The sequence below is a fragment of the Lampetra fluviatilis genome, chromosome 2 (assembly GCF_964198595.1).
Source record: "Lampetra fluviatilis chromosome 2, kcLamFluv1.1, whole genome shotgun sequence".
Lineage (NCBI taxonomy): Eukaryota > Metazoa > Chordata > Hyperoartia > Petromyzontiformes > Petromyzontidae > Lampetra > Lampetra fluviatilis.
In genome coordinates, this window is record NC_136276.1 from 9199190 (window position 1) to 9218957 (window position 19768).

The 19768-nt window shown below is 39.3% G+C and overlaps 1 protein-coding gene across 4 annotated transcripts in view; it reads right to left on the bottom strand.

Annotated features, from left to right (window-relative positions):
- Positions 1-19768, bottom strand: part of PHF14 (PHD finger protein 14) — a 40781-nt gene that overhangs the window by 13783 nt on the left and 7230 nt on the right. For 3 of the 4 annotated variants that reach the window (XM_078868194.1, XM_078868186.1, XM_078868176.1), the window contains exons 7-19: positions 18765-18924; positions 18514-18625; positions 16416-16553; positions 14433-14579; positions 13835-14108; positions 11340-11446; positions 9836-9931; positions 7882-7985; positions 7448-7579; positions 4525-4678; positions 2777-2836; positions 2575-2637; positions 1631-1746 (exon numbers count right to left, since the gene is read on the bottom strand). In XM_078868194.1, coding sequence (XP_078724320.1) covers positions 1631-1746; positions 2575-2637; positions 2777-2836; positions 4525-4678; positions 7448-7579; positions 7882-7985; positions 9836-9931; positions 11340-11446; positions 13835-14108; positions 14433-14579; positions 16416-16553; positions 18514-18625; positions 18765-18924 — 1663 coding nt within the window. The remainder of the gene's footprint in view (positions 1-1630; positions 1747-2574; positions 2638-2776; positions 2837-4524; positions 4679-7447; positions 7580-7881; positions 7986-9835; positions 9932-11339; positions 11447-13834; positions 14109-14432; positions 14580-16415; positions 16554-18513; positions 18626-18764; positions 18925-19768) is intronic. The other variant, XM_078868203.1, reaches the window with a different exon arrangement.

Genomic DNA, 19768 nt, shown 5'->3' on the forward strand with positions numbered 1-19768 from the left:
GTGCAAAAATGTAATTCACATAAAGTGTTCATCATAATGCAGTGCTGTGTCTCCCGGTAAATTTAATGTGTGCCTGGTCCCCACATTTCTTGCATACTCTTTACAGAAAGCACTTGACGGAGAGATCTCTGAAAACCTGTGGCTGTCACACAGCTATCCATCACACAGACTCAATTCTATTTTGTGAGGCGTCCGCTTCGCTATTCATGCAAACTTGTGTTCTTTTATGAATCTTGCATTAAATCCCCATATATCATTTCGAAAGCGAATAATTACACATGTACCAAACTTGATGCCGGATACTGCATTATGCACATGGCTGCTCAAAGTGCGCTGATATTTAATGCGATCATCCAACAGCAAAATAGCCGCTCCCTTCAGCAGCCCTTTCAGCACCAATAACCTCTCAGAAATTAGTTCATGGTCCGCGGCCCGACACCATCTTGTCTGATATAATGGGATGAGCTTGGGAGAAAACGCAATGCCGCGTGTAGCACTTAAGTCTGTACAACTGTAACCAGCCCGAGTCGGCACGCAGCCTGCTTCAATTTCTTGTGAAGACGATTCGAGTGCCACCAGCCCCCCCCCCACCCCCTCTCTGCCCGTGGGGCTTACTACCTGGAATATTCACAATAAGTGTATTATAATGGTACGTAATTGAAGTATTGTCAATCTAACGGACATGTAAAAAAACACTCGAGATACCAATAAATTACACTGGGAAAATTGTTCACGAGAATAAAAGTTGTAACACGTAATCGGTAGCGTGCAGGAACGTATCACACGTATCCAAGTTGTTCGCAAAGATTATCGGGAAGACAAAAAAACAATGCACAGGCCACCCAAACACATACGCAAGCTGAGTTTAGGAATGGTTTCTCTACCAAAAACCACAACACATACTATCTATAAGATGGAAAAGAATAAAGATTATAAAATACCAATGTCTAACTTCTGTAGACTATAAAAAGGCAAATGACCCAGTGGAAATTGAGACAATTATCCAAGGTATGAACAACACCAGGTATAAAACTAAATATTTTCAAATAATAAATCCATTTACAAAACTAAAACTTACACTGAGACTGCATGAAGACAGTAACGAATACAAATGAGATGGGGATAAAGACCAGAAGACACACTTCTGCCAAAGTTATCATACAAACATGAGAATATATATTTTCCGATGAGAAAATTAAGGCATTAAACGAAAATTGCAAAATTACGTCTCAGATTTTCTGATAGCACAGCCAGTGCAAACAAGCTACAGGAAATGATTTAGAAACTCAATAAGGAAGGCTGCAAAGCAGAGCCCAAGATAAATATTAGCAATCACGTACAAGTTCACTACACAAGAGAAACTGTTGGAGGGACACAGTTGGAAAACAACAGAATTCAGATACCTACAACAATCCTTGAAGGTGGATCAGGATTAAAACTATTAAATGAAGAGATGGATGAAAATAAGAGAAGAGTGCTTTTGGACAACTGAATTTGAGTATGGGAGCAAAAAAAAATAAGTTGGGGTACACTGAAAATCGGAATAAACGTGTTAGTTGTGAGTGTGGCTCTGGGTAAGCGATGCCAGGCATGTTGAAGAGTGAAGAACGCAATGCGACGGGCAAAGCACCTCACTGTGGTGTCGCTGCTCCCCGAGGTGCCACATGTCGTGCACTGTATTTGCTGCTCTTCTGCCTTTGGTTTTTTTGCACCGAAATGCCTGGGCTCTCTTGGCTTGGGACAAACCTTCAGGGGGATGAGGGGATTTGGCAGATACACAGACAAACACACGTGGTGCGTGGCAATTCATTTGGCGTCAGTTACGTAGATTTCTAGAAACTGTGGCCCAGCCCCAGGGTGACCCACTACAACATTATTCAGCGTGAAAACTGCATATGCTCAAACACATTATCCAATGCAGTTATTCATGCGAATATTCATGTCAATGTGTTAGCTAAGAGCAACATGATTCACATTCTTATACTGCACTACTCTCTTTCATGGGCACCTTTCAGGTGTATTTATTTACATAAAGAAAACAGTTACACATACAACCTTGTTTTCTCATATAATAAGAGACTTTACAAACGGTATGCTTAGTAAACCACTTTACTGTACTTCATTTTAAAGGAAGACGGAGGATCTTTTTGGAATGTTTTTCGTACATTTTCCCTGTGCTGTCCTTTTCCTATTGATATGCAATTGAGATGCATGCAAACAATGGATTGTCATATTCTTGGTTCTTTCGGTAAAGTCACGGAGAAGGTAAATTATACAATAATAGAAATATAAAACAATAAAAATTCTCACGACGTTTCGACTTGCTGTGGATTTCACACCTGATGACGATTGCTTGTGTTGCAGTCGAAACGTCGTGATAATTTTTTTTGTTTTATATTTTTATTATTTTATTATTTCCCTTCTACGTGACTTTACCGAAAGAACCAAGAATATGACTCCCTGCAGTCACGAAAGCTTTAAATCAAAATGTATTGTCATGTTCACAAGACACATTTTAAGTGTAAACCAATAAACGACACCCGTGGTGCATTACTCTTCTATGCACCATCATACCTTGGGTTTCTCTTCTTCAATTTCTTCTTCCTTTGCTTTTCTCTTCCGTCCTCTTTTCCGTCTCTTGAAAAGTAAATGAAAGTGAAGATGCCTGTGAGCTTTCGGAGTGAGCAATGGCATGATGCAATAACACAGAAAGCATTCGTTGCATTACTGAAAATATTTCAGTGCACAACACATATCTATGAGCAACACAACCTACCTTTCCAATCGCACACCTTTTTTTAGGGCACATTGTTGACCGCTGCTGCTTCTGTAGATGCTGTTATGTTATACAAAAAAGCAGAGAGCGTAAGATTCTTAGGATTTGAAGGATTCAATAGATAAGCCAATAACTCAAGGTAATCAAAGTAAGTGCCGAAATAATAAGGGTAGAAATGAGGGAAACCCAAGACAAATGCAAATCGTGCATTAAATATACCATGCCGAAAAGATGGTCCATTTGCAAGAACAAAATAAATGGCACAGCAGGAGTAAGGATCATATCTGCATTCTAATCGAATTTGCAAAACAGACCTGGTAAACGTACAGGGGAAATCGAGATATACTACTTGCATGGCTATTACATTATATATACTGTATATAACATGCTTCCTGTACAAACAATATAGCTATTAGTTAAGAATTTGAGAAAATTTAGTATTTAAAAACATGCAGTTGCTCCTACCAGGCAATATTAATAATTGAGGTCTCCGTTAATCACATAAATAGTGAATGTCTGTACTGCAGGCTAGCCTTGAGGATTTGTAAAATATAGTGTATCTTGAAAGATATTCTTAGGTTTTTTTTTTTTCGGTAAAGTCACGTAGGTAAAACATCAAAATTAATAAAAAATAAAATTAAAATAAAATAAAGATCACGACGTTTCGGAGGCAACACAAATCTCCGTCATCAGGTGGGACCGTCACAGCCAGATTAGCTGCATCAAGTGACTTTACCGAAAAAAAAAAAACCTAAGAATATGAATCCATGCAGTCACGAAAGCTTCAAATCTATCTTGAAAGACTTAACAAGATTGATATTTCAAATTATGCTAACAAATGCCAAAAATAAACATTTTAGAACTTATATTGTTTTCAATTCGTGTTGTTGACTTAAGCGAGAGCTTACTGAGATGCATAACGATGTTTTGCAACGAAAACCTAGAAAACTGTAGATGCATACGGAGAACTCTATTTTAATATTTAACAAAAATAACTTCACGACGATAGTCTGGTGGCACCGTGCCGAGAAAGACTAACATTCACTGCAAATGTAACAACATCCCCCAAAAATGGCAGCTCACTGACCTATGTCTCTGCATTTGTTAGCGGCAGAAACTATTCACACTCGTGTACAAAGTACGTTCGGTCATTGAGTAGAGACTTAAAATCCAGTTTTGCGTTTGGCAAGCAAAATATTATTTTATGTTAGTGTAGATATTTGGTTTGCACACAAATGTGTACATCAAACAAAATAAATGCCAGTGCTATTCCAAAGTTTAAGAATATCAACATCAATTACATGAAGAGATGAAAAAGAAAGATAAAATGACACGACAAATTCAACATTATAACAAGGCAGTGTTCATTTGTGTAATTAAATTATATTAACTTATTAAGGCATCTACATATTAAGCTTCATCATCTGAAACAATACTTTCCATTTGCATGATGCAACTGATTTTCAAGCTGTGCTTAATGTCATTAAGAATATTTTTTTTTATTTTAAACAAGAGACATTTGGAAACAGGCTCTGTTGCAGTGATGTAATCGGCTCATTATTTGTCCCGTCATTAGATTCTGCACGTATTTATATGCAGACTTTTTTTAAGAACCCTGCAATTAATAAAGTTATGTTTAAAAGTTTTCAACAATGCACTCACGCAGAATTCTTTTTTATAAACGTGCTGTAGCACACTCCTGTCAAGCGCACACGCGAGGTTGCGATGCATGCAGCTGAGAGACTTACTTTCTTGTCCTCGGACGGGGAGTCGGGGAGCTGCGTAAACTTGATGGGCTCCCTCACCTGTCGCCGAGAGCGCTTCATGCTGTCCAGCAGCGTCTCCGCGGTGGCGTCACCATCCGACGAGCTACTACCCGACCTGTCACACTCCGAGCACTGCCTGCGTGCCCACGTTCACATGGCGACATGCAAGAAACCTTCACATCTCCGTGTAGTAAACGGGTGGGAGAACCATTTCCTTTAGCGAGAGACAAACGACACTTCCATATACATTGAGTGATACACGCATTAACACACACCTCAGTCGCTCCGAGGAGCCTTTGACTACGTGCCTTCAAAGTAGTCGGACCGCGTCCGTGAACACAAAGCAGATCTGAAACACGGAGGGACCAATACCTCTGCCGTTGCCGATCATTGTTTTAACGCTGTGGGCTCACACGAAATAGATTTTTCCAAGACGGAGGTACTCTGCAAACCTACCGGCTACCTTCGGAGATTTGTTCATGAAGCCATCCAGATATATAAACACAGACACAACTTCAACCGAGAGGATGGGTAAAAACTGAGCAATCATTGGAAGGACGTTATTAACCAGGTAAAGTCTTAACTGACTGTGATATTTCCATCCAACCTGCATATGTCAGCTGTTATTTCGACTCTCTGTGTCTCTCTCTGTGCCTCTCTCTTAGATCTCTCATGCTCACATGTCCGTTGCATTGCACTCTCTTGCCTTCGGACTGCACTCTCATGCTCACATGTCTTTTGGATTGCACTCTCATACCCACAGGCCCTTCGGATTACACCCGTTGGGTTGCACTCCCTCGTCGAGGAGGCCGAGTTACATGCTAATCTCTCACATTAACATCATGCTAATCTCTCACATTAACATAGCCACTTCCATGCCCTCGTCGATGAGGCCGCTCTCCTATCTTACAGTTACATACTAATTTCTCACATTAACATCACTAGCCCTGGCCACTTCTTTGTCACCCTTGAGCTACACCCATTTCAAACCTTTTAAACAGTCTGCCTCAGCAGCAGACCATGCTTTCCCACCTGATGATGGACGCTGGTGTTGCGCCCGACGTGACTTTACCGAAAAAACCAAAGAGCATAAAAACTGAAATATTATAAAGAAAAATCAACTCAAGTATGAAAATATTTTAATTAATTTGGAAAGTATTTTTACATAACGTCATGATCTGTAACACAAATTTTTACAGTTCACTGGCTTAGAGAGTTGATGTAGGGTTGCTAAAATGTAATTTAATAATAATTAGCACAAACTATGTGCTTCCAATTATGAAGAAGCCATAATAATAATCAATCAAACTGACTCCAAGTGGCAGGACAAATATAAATTAATTAACACTTTAAGAGCCTGGTCAAGATCCGCCCTAATGAGAATTGTTTGCATGAGTAAACTACTGTATTGAGAAAAGTGAAAGCACATGCGCTGACATTTAAAGTCCAACAAACATTCTTCGCAAGATGAAAAATACAAAACATTCGGTGATATTTTGTGGTGCGTCAAATAAATACAAGTGTCATTGATGATTGCAACATCATAAATAGGACATTACAGCATTGTTCTGCTTAGTATTGCCTGAGGCAAAGGGAAATAACATATATTGTCATAATTGTGATTAATACATTTTGTATTTTTAACAATTATTAGGTATTATATTCTGATAAGACGAATGCTCAATAATTGCAAACGTTAATGTTTCCTGACTTGTGCAGATTGTCAGCCAACAGCATAATTGTTATGCGCCAACGTACTATTGTGGCATTAAACAGATAGAGGACAAGTTGGTACAAATTATTTTACGGAGCCAAAAAAATAAACGAAGTTTAACAAGGCAGAAGCCATTATAATCCACAGCCCTTTGGGTCAGTCGAGGAAGCCGTACAACTTAAGACAGCGATGAGACTGCGGGGCTCGGACAGTCACTTAGTCACTCTGCTAGGGACAGAGCACCTCACCTGGCAAGGCTGGGTGGGACACCAAGCCTGGGACACCAAGCCTGGCCCTCTTAGCACTAAAGTGGGTCTCTAGATTTTGTGTAACCCTTTAAACAAATTGTCAACTTTTTCTATTGAGTCAGTCCCGATAGAAACAATACATTATATTATATTAAAGTTTTGTTCATACTAGATCATCTTGACAGACGTAACTATTTATTCTTATGATAGTTCACCCAGGAAAGGCCTCACTGAGTCATAAGACTTATTTTCATGCGGATCCTGCCAAGTTTTTTTTTAAGTAGGGGCAATGTAATTATGCGTAATCCCAATTAGGTTATTAGTAGGTAATCATTCGGCCAATTTCAGTTACATTGTATGGGGTTTTTTTTACCTTCAGGGGGAAACCGGAGAGGCCGAATTCAATCTTTCCAGAACAGGGGGAGAACACACAAACTCCACACACAGGCGCCGGAGTCAGCTATTTTTGCTGTGAGGCACAAGTGTTGCTACTGCGCCACCCTGCCAACCTATAATGCATAAACACTTTTACTCTTTATAAAATATGCACCACCCTGATGCCCAACTATATACCATGTTTTGCTTTAGAAAGAATAAGGATTTCCAATTTAAGTGGTTGGGCAGTTATTTATTATAAAGTGTCACATCCTGATCAGAGATAATGCATGAACGTGCCGACCCTTTCGCATCGTGCTGAACGAGACATGAAAATAATGCCACTGGATTATATTCACAAAGCAACCACAAACAATTATTGTTATTATTATTAGCCATTGGTCAAAACATAGCCGTGTAGCAATTTGGCACAACGGGATTTGTTGTTATCAGCCTGTAACTTTATACTGCTGGGGCAAAGGCCTCTCTCAGCTCTATGTAGGAGCAAAAAGCAGAAGCTCTTTCAACATCGTAGAAATGTGAATGCCAGTGTGTCCCACTGTCTGACCAGTAGCTGTTCTTGCTGCGGCGTGGCATGCGGGTAAGAGGGGGGTCCAGGCAGCCCAGATGGTAGTAGCGTTGGCAGGTGTCACACTGTGTGAGCAGGTGCTGGTCACTGCTCTCCTGGCAAATGCCACAGCTGGGGCAGGTGGTAGCACATGCAGGCAACACATACATTTACTGTTTCAATTCCAAAGTAAATACATTTTTCACCAAAAAAACCTGTAACAGTATTTATCCATCAACTTGTAAATCGATGCAACATGTTGAATATGTAACTTGAAAAAATAATTAATTCTGAAACTGCTTGGTTTAGATGTAGCAAGTGCATTTAATCCAAGAACTAATTTTCACTGTGCCGATTAACACGTATATAAAATCAAGGTGCACGAAAGCTCTCTGACCCTCAAGGGCTATTTCCAGTGTTGTGATATTAGGTACCTGTGCAGAATCTGAGGGAGGGACACAGATGCTTCTTGACCCGATTTCATGAGGCTGCTTTTCTGCTCCCTCAGTACTCGCAGTACTAAAGGCTGCGTCAGTTTCTGCAAGTAAAAAATGCGATGACACATTAAACACTACGCAACTGTGAACAGCAACATACAAAAGCTTAGAATCGTCTTAACTACTTGCCATTTTGACAGAATTGTCTAGTATCACTTTCTTATAAAGATTTTTCAGATAAGGCACTCAGCTGGGAATACATATGCAAATTGGGTGTACAACACTCAACCGCTGCCTACAATGCAATATTTTGTGCCACATTTCAATGTGTAGCAGTAGACGTATTAATGCAAACCTATCACTCAAGTAAACTGACCATGCATACGCATGGAAGTGGAGTCCTTTAGGAATGATATCACAATGCAATGTATGATCAATCACAATGATGGCTTACAATTTCCAATTTTAATGCTTTGAATTATTCTGATGAATGTGACATCTTTTACCATTTATCAGAATTGGTTTGATATGTAAGAAAATAATTCAGTGCTTGGATTTCTGCAGATATGTATATATAATAAATATATTGTTAGGACATTTACAAATAATGTACTTTACACTGGGGCACCAAGGTTTTGATTAATTAACTTGAATAATAAATTTAAAGTATTTATGACAAAACAAAATCCCATAAAAGTGGGATCAAATTCAAAGCTGCCACTTAATTGTAAAGCCCTTCTCATTTGCATTCTGCACTGACAAAAGTTTTTGTTACTAATTAATCTTGACTACGCACTTCTGGTGAGGGAAATCTGAGCAAAGTTTTCATGAATCGCGAAAGTAAAACTGTGAGTGTGCTCCATTCTGCCTTATCTGAACCCATGATAGATTTCCTAAGGGCTGGAGCCTGCACTGCACAAGATGAATGTTAGTGGTTTTGAGTCGAGCATGGTAACGCTGGCCAAGCTTGTGGACTCTGAAGGTTAATTAGAAAAATTATCTTATTTGGCCAGGCTCCAGGCTACCAGGGCTAATCTGCACCCGATCTCGCTGGCTCGGCGGGCACATCCATCACAGTCGCATCGAGAGGCGTCCCACGTGGGCGCAGCTGCTCAGCCATCCGGGACGTGCGCACACGCCGCATGCAGAGCAGCTTTTGTTTGAATTCGGCCTTGGTCGGCAACACAAAGGGCTCCCTTTAAAGATACGGATACTGTCCTATACATCACCGGCACATCTCATTTTGCTCGCATTCTCTGGGATGGATTTTTATGTCCTCACGGTGATCTTCATTACTTTTCAACGGCATAAAAAAATGTATAGATTCACTATGCTGCCGAAGGTATTACTATGAATGTAAATATGTCCAGTCTAACATTGTTTGCCTCCCTTTATTTGGAATATTTGTGATTTTTATAATTCACACCATGGTTTCCACTCAGCAGTGTTTAAATGTACACATTTTAAAAAGGTTGCCAAAAGGTAGTTATTTTAACACGTAGGCTTTCGCGACCAATATTATTCATAATCAACGTTTTTGGGTTTAGATCGCGTTATTTATAAATGTGTCGTAACCCTCCACCACCCGACACGGCCAATCAGTAAAAAAGTGTCACGTTTATAAAAGACAAATAGTTCACTGCTTTAGCCCACCGGTGTGTTGAAGCGTGAAACCACAACATTCACAATTTGAGTACGACGTTTCGCTGGTAATTGCATCCAGCATCATCGGGCAATTCGCCAGAATGGTGAGGCTCTGCTCTGTCTCCCGTTCTTATATAGAGCAGCAGCAGCAGGGTGACGTCATCATTAACTCATCAGGTGCAACGATTTGAGGGGGGGGGGTTATTGTAGTTATGCTGTATACACAAGGTACTTACAGTTTCTCCCGGAATTCATCAAGAACAATACAACAAGAAGCCACCCAGTGTTTAAGCTTAATTAGGCAAACCTGTCCAGTGATCTGCCCTAGGGTGCTCCACAAGGTATGCCCTTCTCGCTGGAGTTTATTGTTCAGACTCTTCAAGGTGTCCAAGGTCTCCATAAGCTGTAAGAGAAAAAGTGAAGAGGTTTTTTTTGGGTGGCTCAGATGTGAGCTGGTACTGCAGAAATCATTTTGTTCGAATCCAGAGAGCCACCTGTGATTAAACCAGGTTCTCAACTGTAATGAGTCAAAAGTCTCAGCCCGGGCACCAATGACTGCATACACAAAAATAAACGATTTCATTTGTTTTTGCACTTTACTTTGCTAAATTACAGCTCTTAGAATGACAAATATTGATTTGACTGTCATGTGCTGAACATTACCCTTTGTGGCAGTGTGGATGGGGAAAGCGCTGCCCCCTACAGTGTGGACCAGAGGTCTTTTAAAGTGGTAGCTCTGTGAAATCAATTTGCTTCAGCTATTCTGTAACATGGCGCTGCACTGCTGTGGAAGAGATCCAAATGGATTCTTCGTCTAATGAGATGACACTGAGAGCACAACTTACGAAAAATTAAGGGACACCACAAAAATTTTTTAAGGATTTAAAAAATTACAATTACAGGGAAGTCTAATATACAGCATATTGATATATTACAATCTAAATATAACAGAACATGAGTTTAAGACAGCTGGTTTTCAAAATTAAATGTTTGCAAAACACTATGCAGGACATATGTTCTTTATATTGTGTAGATATCACACAAAGTAAGCCTATGTACTTTACAAGCAGCAAAAAGAGCTGACACTTGCATTTGTAAGGTGTCTTTGCAGTCTCACACTGCATATAATCATGGCCTTAATCAAATAATGTTCTCGGATAAATTGAGTCAAATGCACATGGTAACGAATTCCCACACTGCCCAACACTACAATAGCCTAGACACATTTGATGGAAACAATACCCAGGGCAGATACACATTGGTAGACTTACTTGGCATATTATATCTTTAAAAATTATGATTTATTTCACAACGTGAGAATACACTGCAATTAATTATTTTACAAGTAGAAAATTGGGTTAGTATAGTTATTTAGCAGCAGTGTTTTTATTTAACAGTAGAGTATTTTTTTTATATAAAAAAAAATTAGGATTAAACCTTAAATGGCCTACACACAAATGATGTTAAATGATGCTACAGGGTATGTAACATCCACTTCAATGAGACAATTGGCTTAAATACCCAGAGAAAACTATTTACGTAGTAAACCATCTCCTTTGTTCAGAGATCCGATGTGGAATTTGCGAAGTAGGAGGACACCAAAACATTCACAAATACACTCGCAATGGGATTTAAATAAATTAACCAAATTACTACATTTGACAGAACAAATACCACGAGAGCATTACATTTCAAATGATAGCTATCAGTATCTAATGAACACGTGATTGTTATGAAAAGGACAGTGAATCAATTGTTTAACAGTTCTTCTCTATGCTGCGAGCTAAGAGCAGCAGCATTGTATGACGTACCCCACCATAGCTGGTCCGCAGAGATTTCTCTTGCTTCTGCAGCTCATTCTTCAGCTTCCGCTGGTCACAAATATTCTCTTGGATCTGCATCATTTGCATGTTCCGCTCTGATGGAGAAAGAGATATACGTACATGTAGAAAAATATGCAAATAATGCAGTCCAAAAAATAATTACTTTTTAAACGCCAACTGCTAAACTCTATTGTATCATGTAACTCAACATTTCTCCAGAAGTTATCGTAATATACAACATTTTTTGTTGACATTCTGGCAGGAAACTGACATTACATTTGTTCAATAATCCATATTAACAAGAGTGAAAATCGTGATGCGCATTGCAATACCTTCCAAAATAACGCTGAGCGCATGTGTAATATAGTGTTTATATTTTTGAGACACAAAATGAAAAGGCCCACAGGAGGGAGCAGAATTTCAAGCAGTCTATAAAAAATGACCAGAGATAAATAAAGTAGCCCATCGTAATGGATGATCATATTGTGTAGTGCAGGAAGAAGATAACTTCAGAGTGAAACAAACTCTATTAATGGCTTCATTTATCAACTCTGTACGGGTGTCAGTGGTCTAGAGCGATTAAACAGATAGCAAGCTTCCCCAATCTCTCACTGTTTATCGTGGCTGCTCATCCAGTATAGCCTGAGTGAGAGGTTTAAGTGCACCTACTTTGAAGGTAAAAAAAACAGTGCAGTTGACTATAATAGTGAAGTCTAGACATGAGAAAGGCAGACGTGCACAGATAAAAGTCACCAAGATGTGCAGATGTGAAAGTGTATATTTTCCGGTAAAGGCTGCAGAAACATAATTAAAAGATATGCGGCATTTAATTCTTTGCCTGCTTATTTTGCACTTGCTGATACAGCACTCTGAATGTGCATTATATAAAATATAAGATAGTAAAACGTAGACAAATTGCTTATGTATGATGTGATTGATTAATGCTAATGGCTTTATTCGTACAACATGTTTATTCCATTCCAGGATGTGGATTTGTATTTAAAGCACTGTTCTACCAAGATTCCTGTTCCACACCTGATACAAAATCCCAAGCTCAAATGTATCACTTGATGACAACTGGCAGATGCAAATCTAAGCGACTTCAGCAAAGATAGCAAAACAAATTAAATGCACATATAAAAACCCAAGATGTATTGAGTAAACATTCTGAGGTTCTGGATCTATTTCCTTGGTAACCACTTCAAATAATGATTCTCATGAGCAGCAAAGTTATTGGTCACAGGTTAATCATCAATGCTTACATAAATAAATAATTCTATACTTGCAAATGTTTCGTCTTTACCACAATTTTATCTCAAGAGTGATACTGGCATACTGCCATGAGATAAAGAATACAATCGGTACTCCCTCAGGAAAGTGCAACCCCTCATAACAGAAGGTAGTCTGCAGAAGTGGATATCACAGAACTACAGGAGGATCCTTTCAAGTGACCCTTTTATCCAAATGAGGGTGGAGCACTTTTGCACTCAACCTGCTACAGAGTCAGTTTAACACGTAGGCTTTCGCGACCAATATTATTCATAATAAACGTTTTTGGGTTAGATCGCGTTATTTATGAATGTGTCGTAACCCTCCACCACCCGACACGCCCAATCAGCAAAAAAGTGTCATGTTGACAAAAGACGAATAATTTACTACTTCAGCCCACCGGTGTGTTGAAGAGTGAATCCAAAACAAAATTCTGGCGAATTGCCCGATGATGCTGGATGTAATTACCAGCGAAACGTCGTGCTCAAAAACTGTAAATGTTGTGGATTCACTCTTCAACACACCGGTGGGCTAAAATAGTAAACTATTTGTCTTTTGTCAACGTGACACTTTTTTGCTGATTGGCCGTGTTGGGTGGTGGAGGGTTACGACACATTTATAAATAACGCGATCTAACCTGCTACAGAGTAATATCTGCGACATGGCAATCAAACTGGTGTATATTAGCAGTTGTGATTCATCCACAAGTGCAAAAAAACTCATTTATCTTTTTTTTTTATGCAGTAAATGATGATAATACTGAGACCATCTACTCACTTGGAAACCCAGTTCAACTTCATACGTCTTCCTGGATTCAAACCCAGGTTCTCAAGAGTATAGGCTCAGCACTCTGACCTCTAATCCACCAGACACCCATTGTTACTTTTAATTTAGCCTATCCAACTCTGAGGATACATTTATCAATGATAAAAAAACAGTATTGCATCAATCACTCAACCGCACAGCCCTGTCTGCCGAGTGGTTAATAGAGGAAAACCGAATACACATATTGGTATGGTCAGTCTTTCTCCCTTGATATTCTATCTTGAAACGAATCACATCTGCTACATGTAGAGAGATGGTAATGAAATGTAACAAAATAAACTTGTCTTTGTGCCAAAGGCCAGGGACCAAATGAGTCATAACTGCCAACACGAGGGACTGGGGGACACATCAGGCAGAGAGGCATTGTGGTTTGATATGCGTGCAGGTACCCAGGTAGTATGTGACAAAGTCGGCTGTGAGCGTGGGGTGGCGGATCTGCTTCCTGCGGCCGTCGCCAGTGCCGGGCTCCGTGGTGTCGGCCGGCATGATGTCCGTAGACACCCCCGCCAGCTGTGCCTTGTGCAGGAGTGCGCGCACTGCCGAGGCGCTGCTGGTGAGTGGGCGCGCCAGTTTCTCGCGGGGAACCCAAGGACTGGGCCGCGTTCCCTTCGCCAGCTCGAAGCGCGCCCGGTACAGCTGCAGCTTTGCATCTATGCGTGCCTGCTGCACATTGCACACCAGTGTGTTCGACAGCAGCGCACTGAACGCGCGGCTCAAGGAAGCGCCGAATATTGCAAAAAGCTCGTAGCATTTACGATGCGAATTGGAGGTGTGCTGAAAGTTCCGGTTACAGGTCTAAGAAAATTGACGAATATTAAGCTTGTTGAAACATCCCTTGAAAATATCCGTAGTCGTATGCAAACCCACGTTGACCTCATCACGACTTATTACAATCATCCTCACTATCCCACCCCCGCATTCGTCAAACGTACCTGCAAACACCCCAATGCATGAATCAATGCAGCTCGTATTTCAATGCTGACTAACCTGCATGTCCCCCGGGTGAGCCTTTCCCTTCTCCTCGCGGATCTGCCGGCTGAAGGACTGCAGGGCCAGGTAGTTCTTTCTCTTCCACTTCCTGTCCATACGGTCGGCGTGCTGCTTGCAGTGAGCGAAAAATGGGTCTGCAATTTCCTGTGGGCAGACTACGAATCAGCTAAATGTAAAAGCAAACATGCAGTTACATTAACGTACTGTATTTATAAATCCGTGTAACTACCAGAAAGCGGAGGGAATTCTGTTAATCCAATTAATTAATGTAGCAAATGTTTAGATAAATGTAGTAGTTTAAACAAACTGTAAATTTGTATGTTGATATTGTAGGGTTTTATTAATCAAAAATTCAAACATAGTACATACACAAATAACAATATAAATGAAAACTTTGCAGTCATAAAAGTTTAACACGTAAAAAAGTCACGATTGTTCTAAAAACATACGTGAAAAGTAAGTGAATGTAATCTCTGAAAATATAAACTCAATCTTCCACAACATGCAGGTCAGCTTATAATAACAAATATCTTTACAATGATTCGAAAAATTTTCATATAATCATGGTACTGCACAATGCTCATGCTCAAATTACCTAATAGACACAGCTTTTGACACTGCGAGGTTATATTGATAAGATTACACTCTTTATCTATTCTCGAAATGTATGTGGTGATGTTAATCATTTCCAACTGTTACCCAATTACTACTATAATGAGCCAAGAATGTCTGTTTGTGTGCAACGTGCTTGACGTCACTCCACATTCCGCACCCCTCCCCCCATCATTAATATTCATGAGCGGGTGGATTTTTACACTCACGCAGAAGATTTATTTTTCTTCGCAAATTCGTTTTAAGTGTCACGTTTCTTTATTCAAAGTGAATCTAATAAATAATTATACGCAGTAACAAAGTGGATTTGGTGTCTTTATTTATTTCTTCAGCACTTGACACAAAAGGTAAGTCTAATTTATGCTTCTACATTATGGTAAAATAGACATTTCTCGGTAATTTTCCAGATATTTTATCGATTTCCAATTAATTTCAACCCCAGCGACCGAAAGCAGAAGAGAATAAAGTATCAGAACAGTGAATTTGAACAAATTGAAGGTCAACTATATACAGTGCTACAGTGACATGAAATTAAGTGTTTTATTACTTCATTTTGTGCCAGATTCACTGCCATTAATACAGTGCTACAGTGAAATGCAGTGAAGTGTTTGATGACATACTTTCGTCCAAGATTCACTGCCATTAAATTTACACAAGATACAATTATACTCTGCTCAGTGTTTTCGTAAATATTACAGCTTCCATCCTAGGATCGGCAAAAGGCTAGTAGGAAATAAACGTGATATTTTTATTGTGCTGATAGAAATACTAAGTGGTTGTAGACTTCTCATTTTCTAATTTGTTTCGCACATCATAAACAGCGCATGTGCATCCACTGCTGGATGAGTGCCTCTCCAGTCCGAGCAGATCGTGTGGCTTATCTGACCATGCTTCACTCCGCTAGTCAGTGTGGGTTGGTGAATGCAGGCATCATGGAATTACAGCATAACAGTACATTTTGCTCCACTGACTGCTCCTCCCTACAAAGTAGCCTTGCAATTTGTAAGATAGCCCAGGCTCAAAATTCTGCTTAGCTTTTGAGATTGGACACATTCGGAGTGATTTTAATGTATTCATATATGTACATGTACATTCATATTTAAATTACATGGATACACGTACTATGTGCGCACATTCTTTTGCAAATATATACAACAGTGGTAGGCTTTATATTGACGATTAGTCAACATTCACTCCGTTTTTTCTACTGGGCAGCGCTAATAACCATGGAAAGCAGCCAACAATCAAGTAAATGCAATATTTTTTTTATCTTGTTAGTTTGCACATTCCCTCTCTGCAATGTCCTAAAATTGCCGCCACTGCTCATGGTCATCCTTGTAAAGAGTTTCTAAGCAAAATGAGTCTCACCTCTTCTGCAGCAGCCTCCGACAACAAACCTTCGCGCTGGGCACACATCACGTGGAAGAAGCTCCGGCACATCCCCGCATCACAGTTGATGCACACTCCGGTACGGGAAAACAGGCGCTCCTCACACAGCATGCACTCCTGCACAGCCACAAGCCCATCGGTATACGTTATGTCTGGCACTCTTTGTACCTTCACATTCAAGAGCCGAATAGCTCACAGGGCTATACCTAAAAAATTTACTTGAACATGAACCCTACCCCATCAATTCACACAAATTACACACATACCAACCAGTCAAAAGACACATGAAACATACATGATCTGTTTTGTGAACTCAGATTGGTGGATACAGAAAAGTCCTCAGTGCCTTTCATTGAGGGCACTGGTGTTTGATAAATACTTGGGTTTGATGAGTCATAATAATCCAGGATGTATTGTTACTCGCCTGCTACATGTGCATAAAGAAACATTACTTTTAATAATATGTACAGCTGTAATAAAACCATCAAATAGTATACAACACATTTTAAAAATGTATTTCAAAACCTTATCATAAAATAGAAATGCAGTGAAAGCAGTAACTATTATGTGAAAATAATAACAAATAATTTGCACTGTTTAATACTTGTGTTATTACAACAGTTATTCCACATTGAAATTCAGGCCAAGAGTGCTTTCAAGTAAGCTTAAAGGTAAAATAGGTAGGTTAACAGACCTGCTTAAAGATTATTTTGTATTGTATAGTTTTGCATTTGACTATGACCCATGTCTAACAGAGAAGGTCTTTCCTATAAACATCTCGCAGTTCAACAACATTGTTTCAAGCAAGCCTCACTCTGCTGATGAGAAATTTAATGTAAAAATCCGTCCAGTTTGTGTTGAACCAATACTGATTAACATGCACAGAAAGCCGTGTGGCTAATAATGCGTATAATTTGCATAATTTTTTACATGGAGGGATAGATGTGAAGAAGTCATATTGTCTACTTATCATTATCCATATTGAAAACATTTATTTAGTTTTATGCTTAATGCAGTACATTTAATAGGTTTATTAAATAAGAGAAAACTCATAATTTGGCATTCAATTTGAAGGTGGGAAAGTTTGTATAATGCTATGAGTACATATACCTCCAAAGCACTGAACTAAAATTACAATTTCATAAAAACTGCACACAAACATAAAGAGGCACTTTGTGCATAAATACCCAAAACATTTCCTCCATCAGATTTTATTAGGAGCATTAACTCTAACATTCTGTTATATATTTTTTACAACCCAGTTTCCACTTGTGATAGGATTGCTTCACTGAAGCATAAAACCACAGATTGTATGTGGAGCCAATGTAGTAGACATTTTAGGCTGAACAAGTGATTTTCTTCATATTTTTCTAACCCATCTGTTTTGATATCCATGCGATGACAGGGAGCTACTGAACAATGTCATTTCAAAATTGTGCCCCAAAATTGAATGTGTAGAAGCAGACACAAAAGCCATGAAACATGCCCAACTTTGCAGAAAGCTTTCAATTTGGCCTTGAATTGCATTTTCTGGTATTATATTACAAACTACTGGAGCAGACACGGTATGGCCTTTCAGAAAGCCGACAAATGTCACCAGAACGAACATTTTTTGGTTCAGATTATGCTTTTTATATTTTAAGGTTATTTATGCACAATGATCAGTGAGCAAGGTTAAAAAAAGGGCTGTTGTAACATTTTTATCAGAATTCAGTGAATAGAGGAATTTAAAATAATTACAGAGCACACACACAAACAGCTACATCCCTGAGCAAGGTTCATTCAACATTACTGATAGTGTATTCATTCTAACACACTGCTACAATGAGACAATGTTATTTGCTTTGTTGCTCAACATACCTATAAAAAAAAATATATGCATACAAATAAACTTGTAAACAAAAAAACACATGTGATTGATCAAGTATTTTTATTTTAAGTTATTATTTAAGTAAATTATACACAACAAAGATGCAGATTGCTGTGGATCAAAATGTAATATACAAGGTAAATTTTGTAAGCATTTGGAAGAAATGAAAAATCCAACATAACCATAAATACCACATGACAACAGTACCTTGGCTCCGTACTTGGCATATGACATCTCGGTGAGAGTCACTGGCCTTAGCCTCTCCACGTCCTCAAATGCTACGCCAGAAACGTAGAGTGCACACACCACGTGAACCCATCTGAAAAGGGGAAACAAGTAGCATTATAGCACAGTGTGAAAAAAACTGATTCAATAGCACTCATAGCTAGCTCTCCAAAATCACTCAAAGCTGATGCCATAAGGCCCTTTTCATTAACCACACACTACCCATGACTCACCGGCCAGCATCTGTCTCCTTGAAGATGCCATCAATGGCAGGGCAGAGCTCACAGCTGGGCACAACGCCGGCTTTGCACGGATCACAGAACCAGGGCTCTGTTGAGTTATCCGAGGTCGAGCTTATCACGGACTCGCTCTCGCCATCAACACCGTAACAAGCTGAACACAAGGGAAATGTTCGCAAAAGCAGACACCATCCACTGACTAATCTGGCAGATGTGTTTACAAATACAAAAATATTTTAATTGCTAAAATTATAAAAACACAAATGACAACTTCGTGTTTAAAATTACATTTTTTACACATGCAAATCAATTATTAACTTGTTTCGCAAGCACTAGCTTTTTTACAAAGTGAGTGAAAAAAACTGCACCACATCATAAGTTAAAAATACTGCCGTCATTTTCTTGTATGTTCATTTTCACATTACACACATAGCTGCAAACATTATTGTGGTTGAATAATATACATTTATATTCCAGTGGGGTTATTTGTTTGTAAGAGTGAACTGGATTTTTTTTCTGAATTCTTTGTGCTGGGTTGTGTGATGTGCAGCGATTTATCTAAAGCAGTGAGAAGTAAACCAACAACATGGCAACGTGGAGCGCGCGTGTGCTTGGCCGGGTGACTATCAGCGCATGCTCTAACAGGCGGCAGTGCACAGCACTTCATCACTGTCATGCAAGCTCATGTGCTTCATACATCACCCTGTTTGCACAAAATCAAAAAAGTTTCCAAAAGCTGGACAGTGTGGATGCCTTAAATGTAACAAAGAAAGTTCAGCATGGCAGCTTTATCTAAAATATTAAAAGTGGTATTTTTAGGAAAGATATCTTACGCAGGATGTCTACCATGAGAACTGAGAAAATACCAAATAAAAATGAGATAACATTTCATCTTATTTTCATTCTAATACACTGATTGAATATATTGGAATATACATAGCAATCATTGCCCCTCCTGCAAAAACTTGGAAAGACTCCTAAATAATAGTCATGAGACT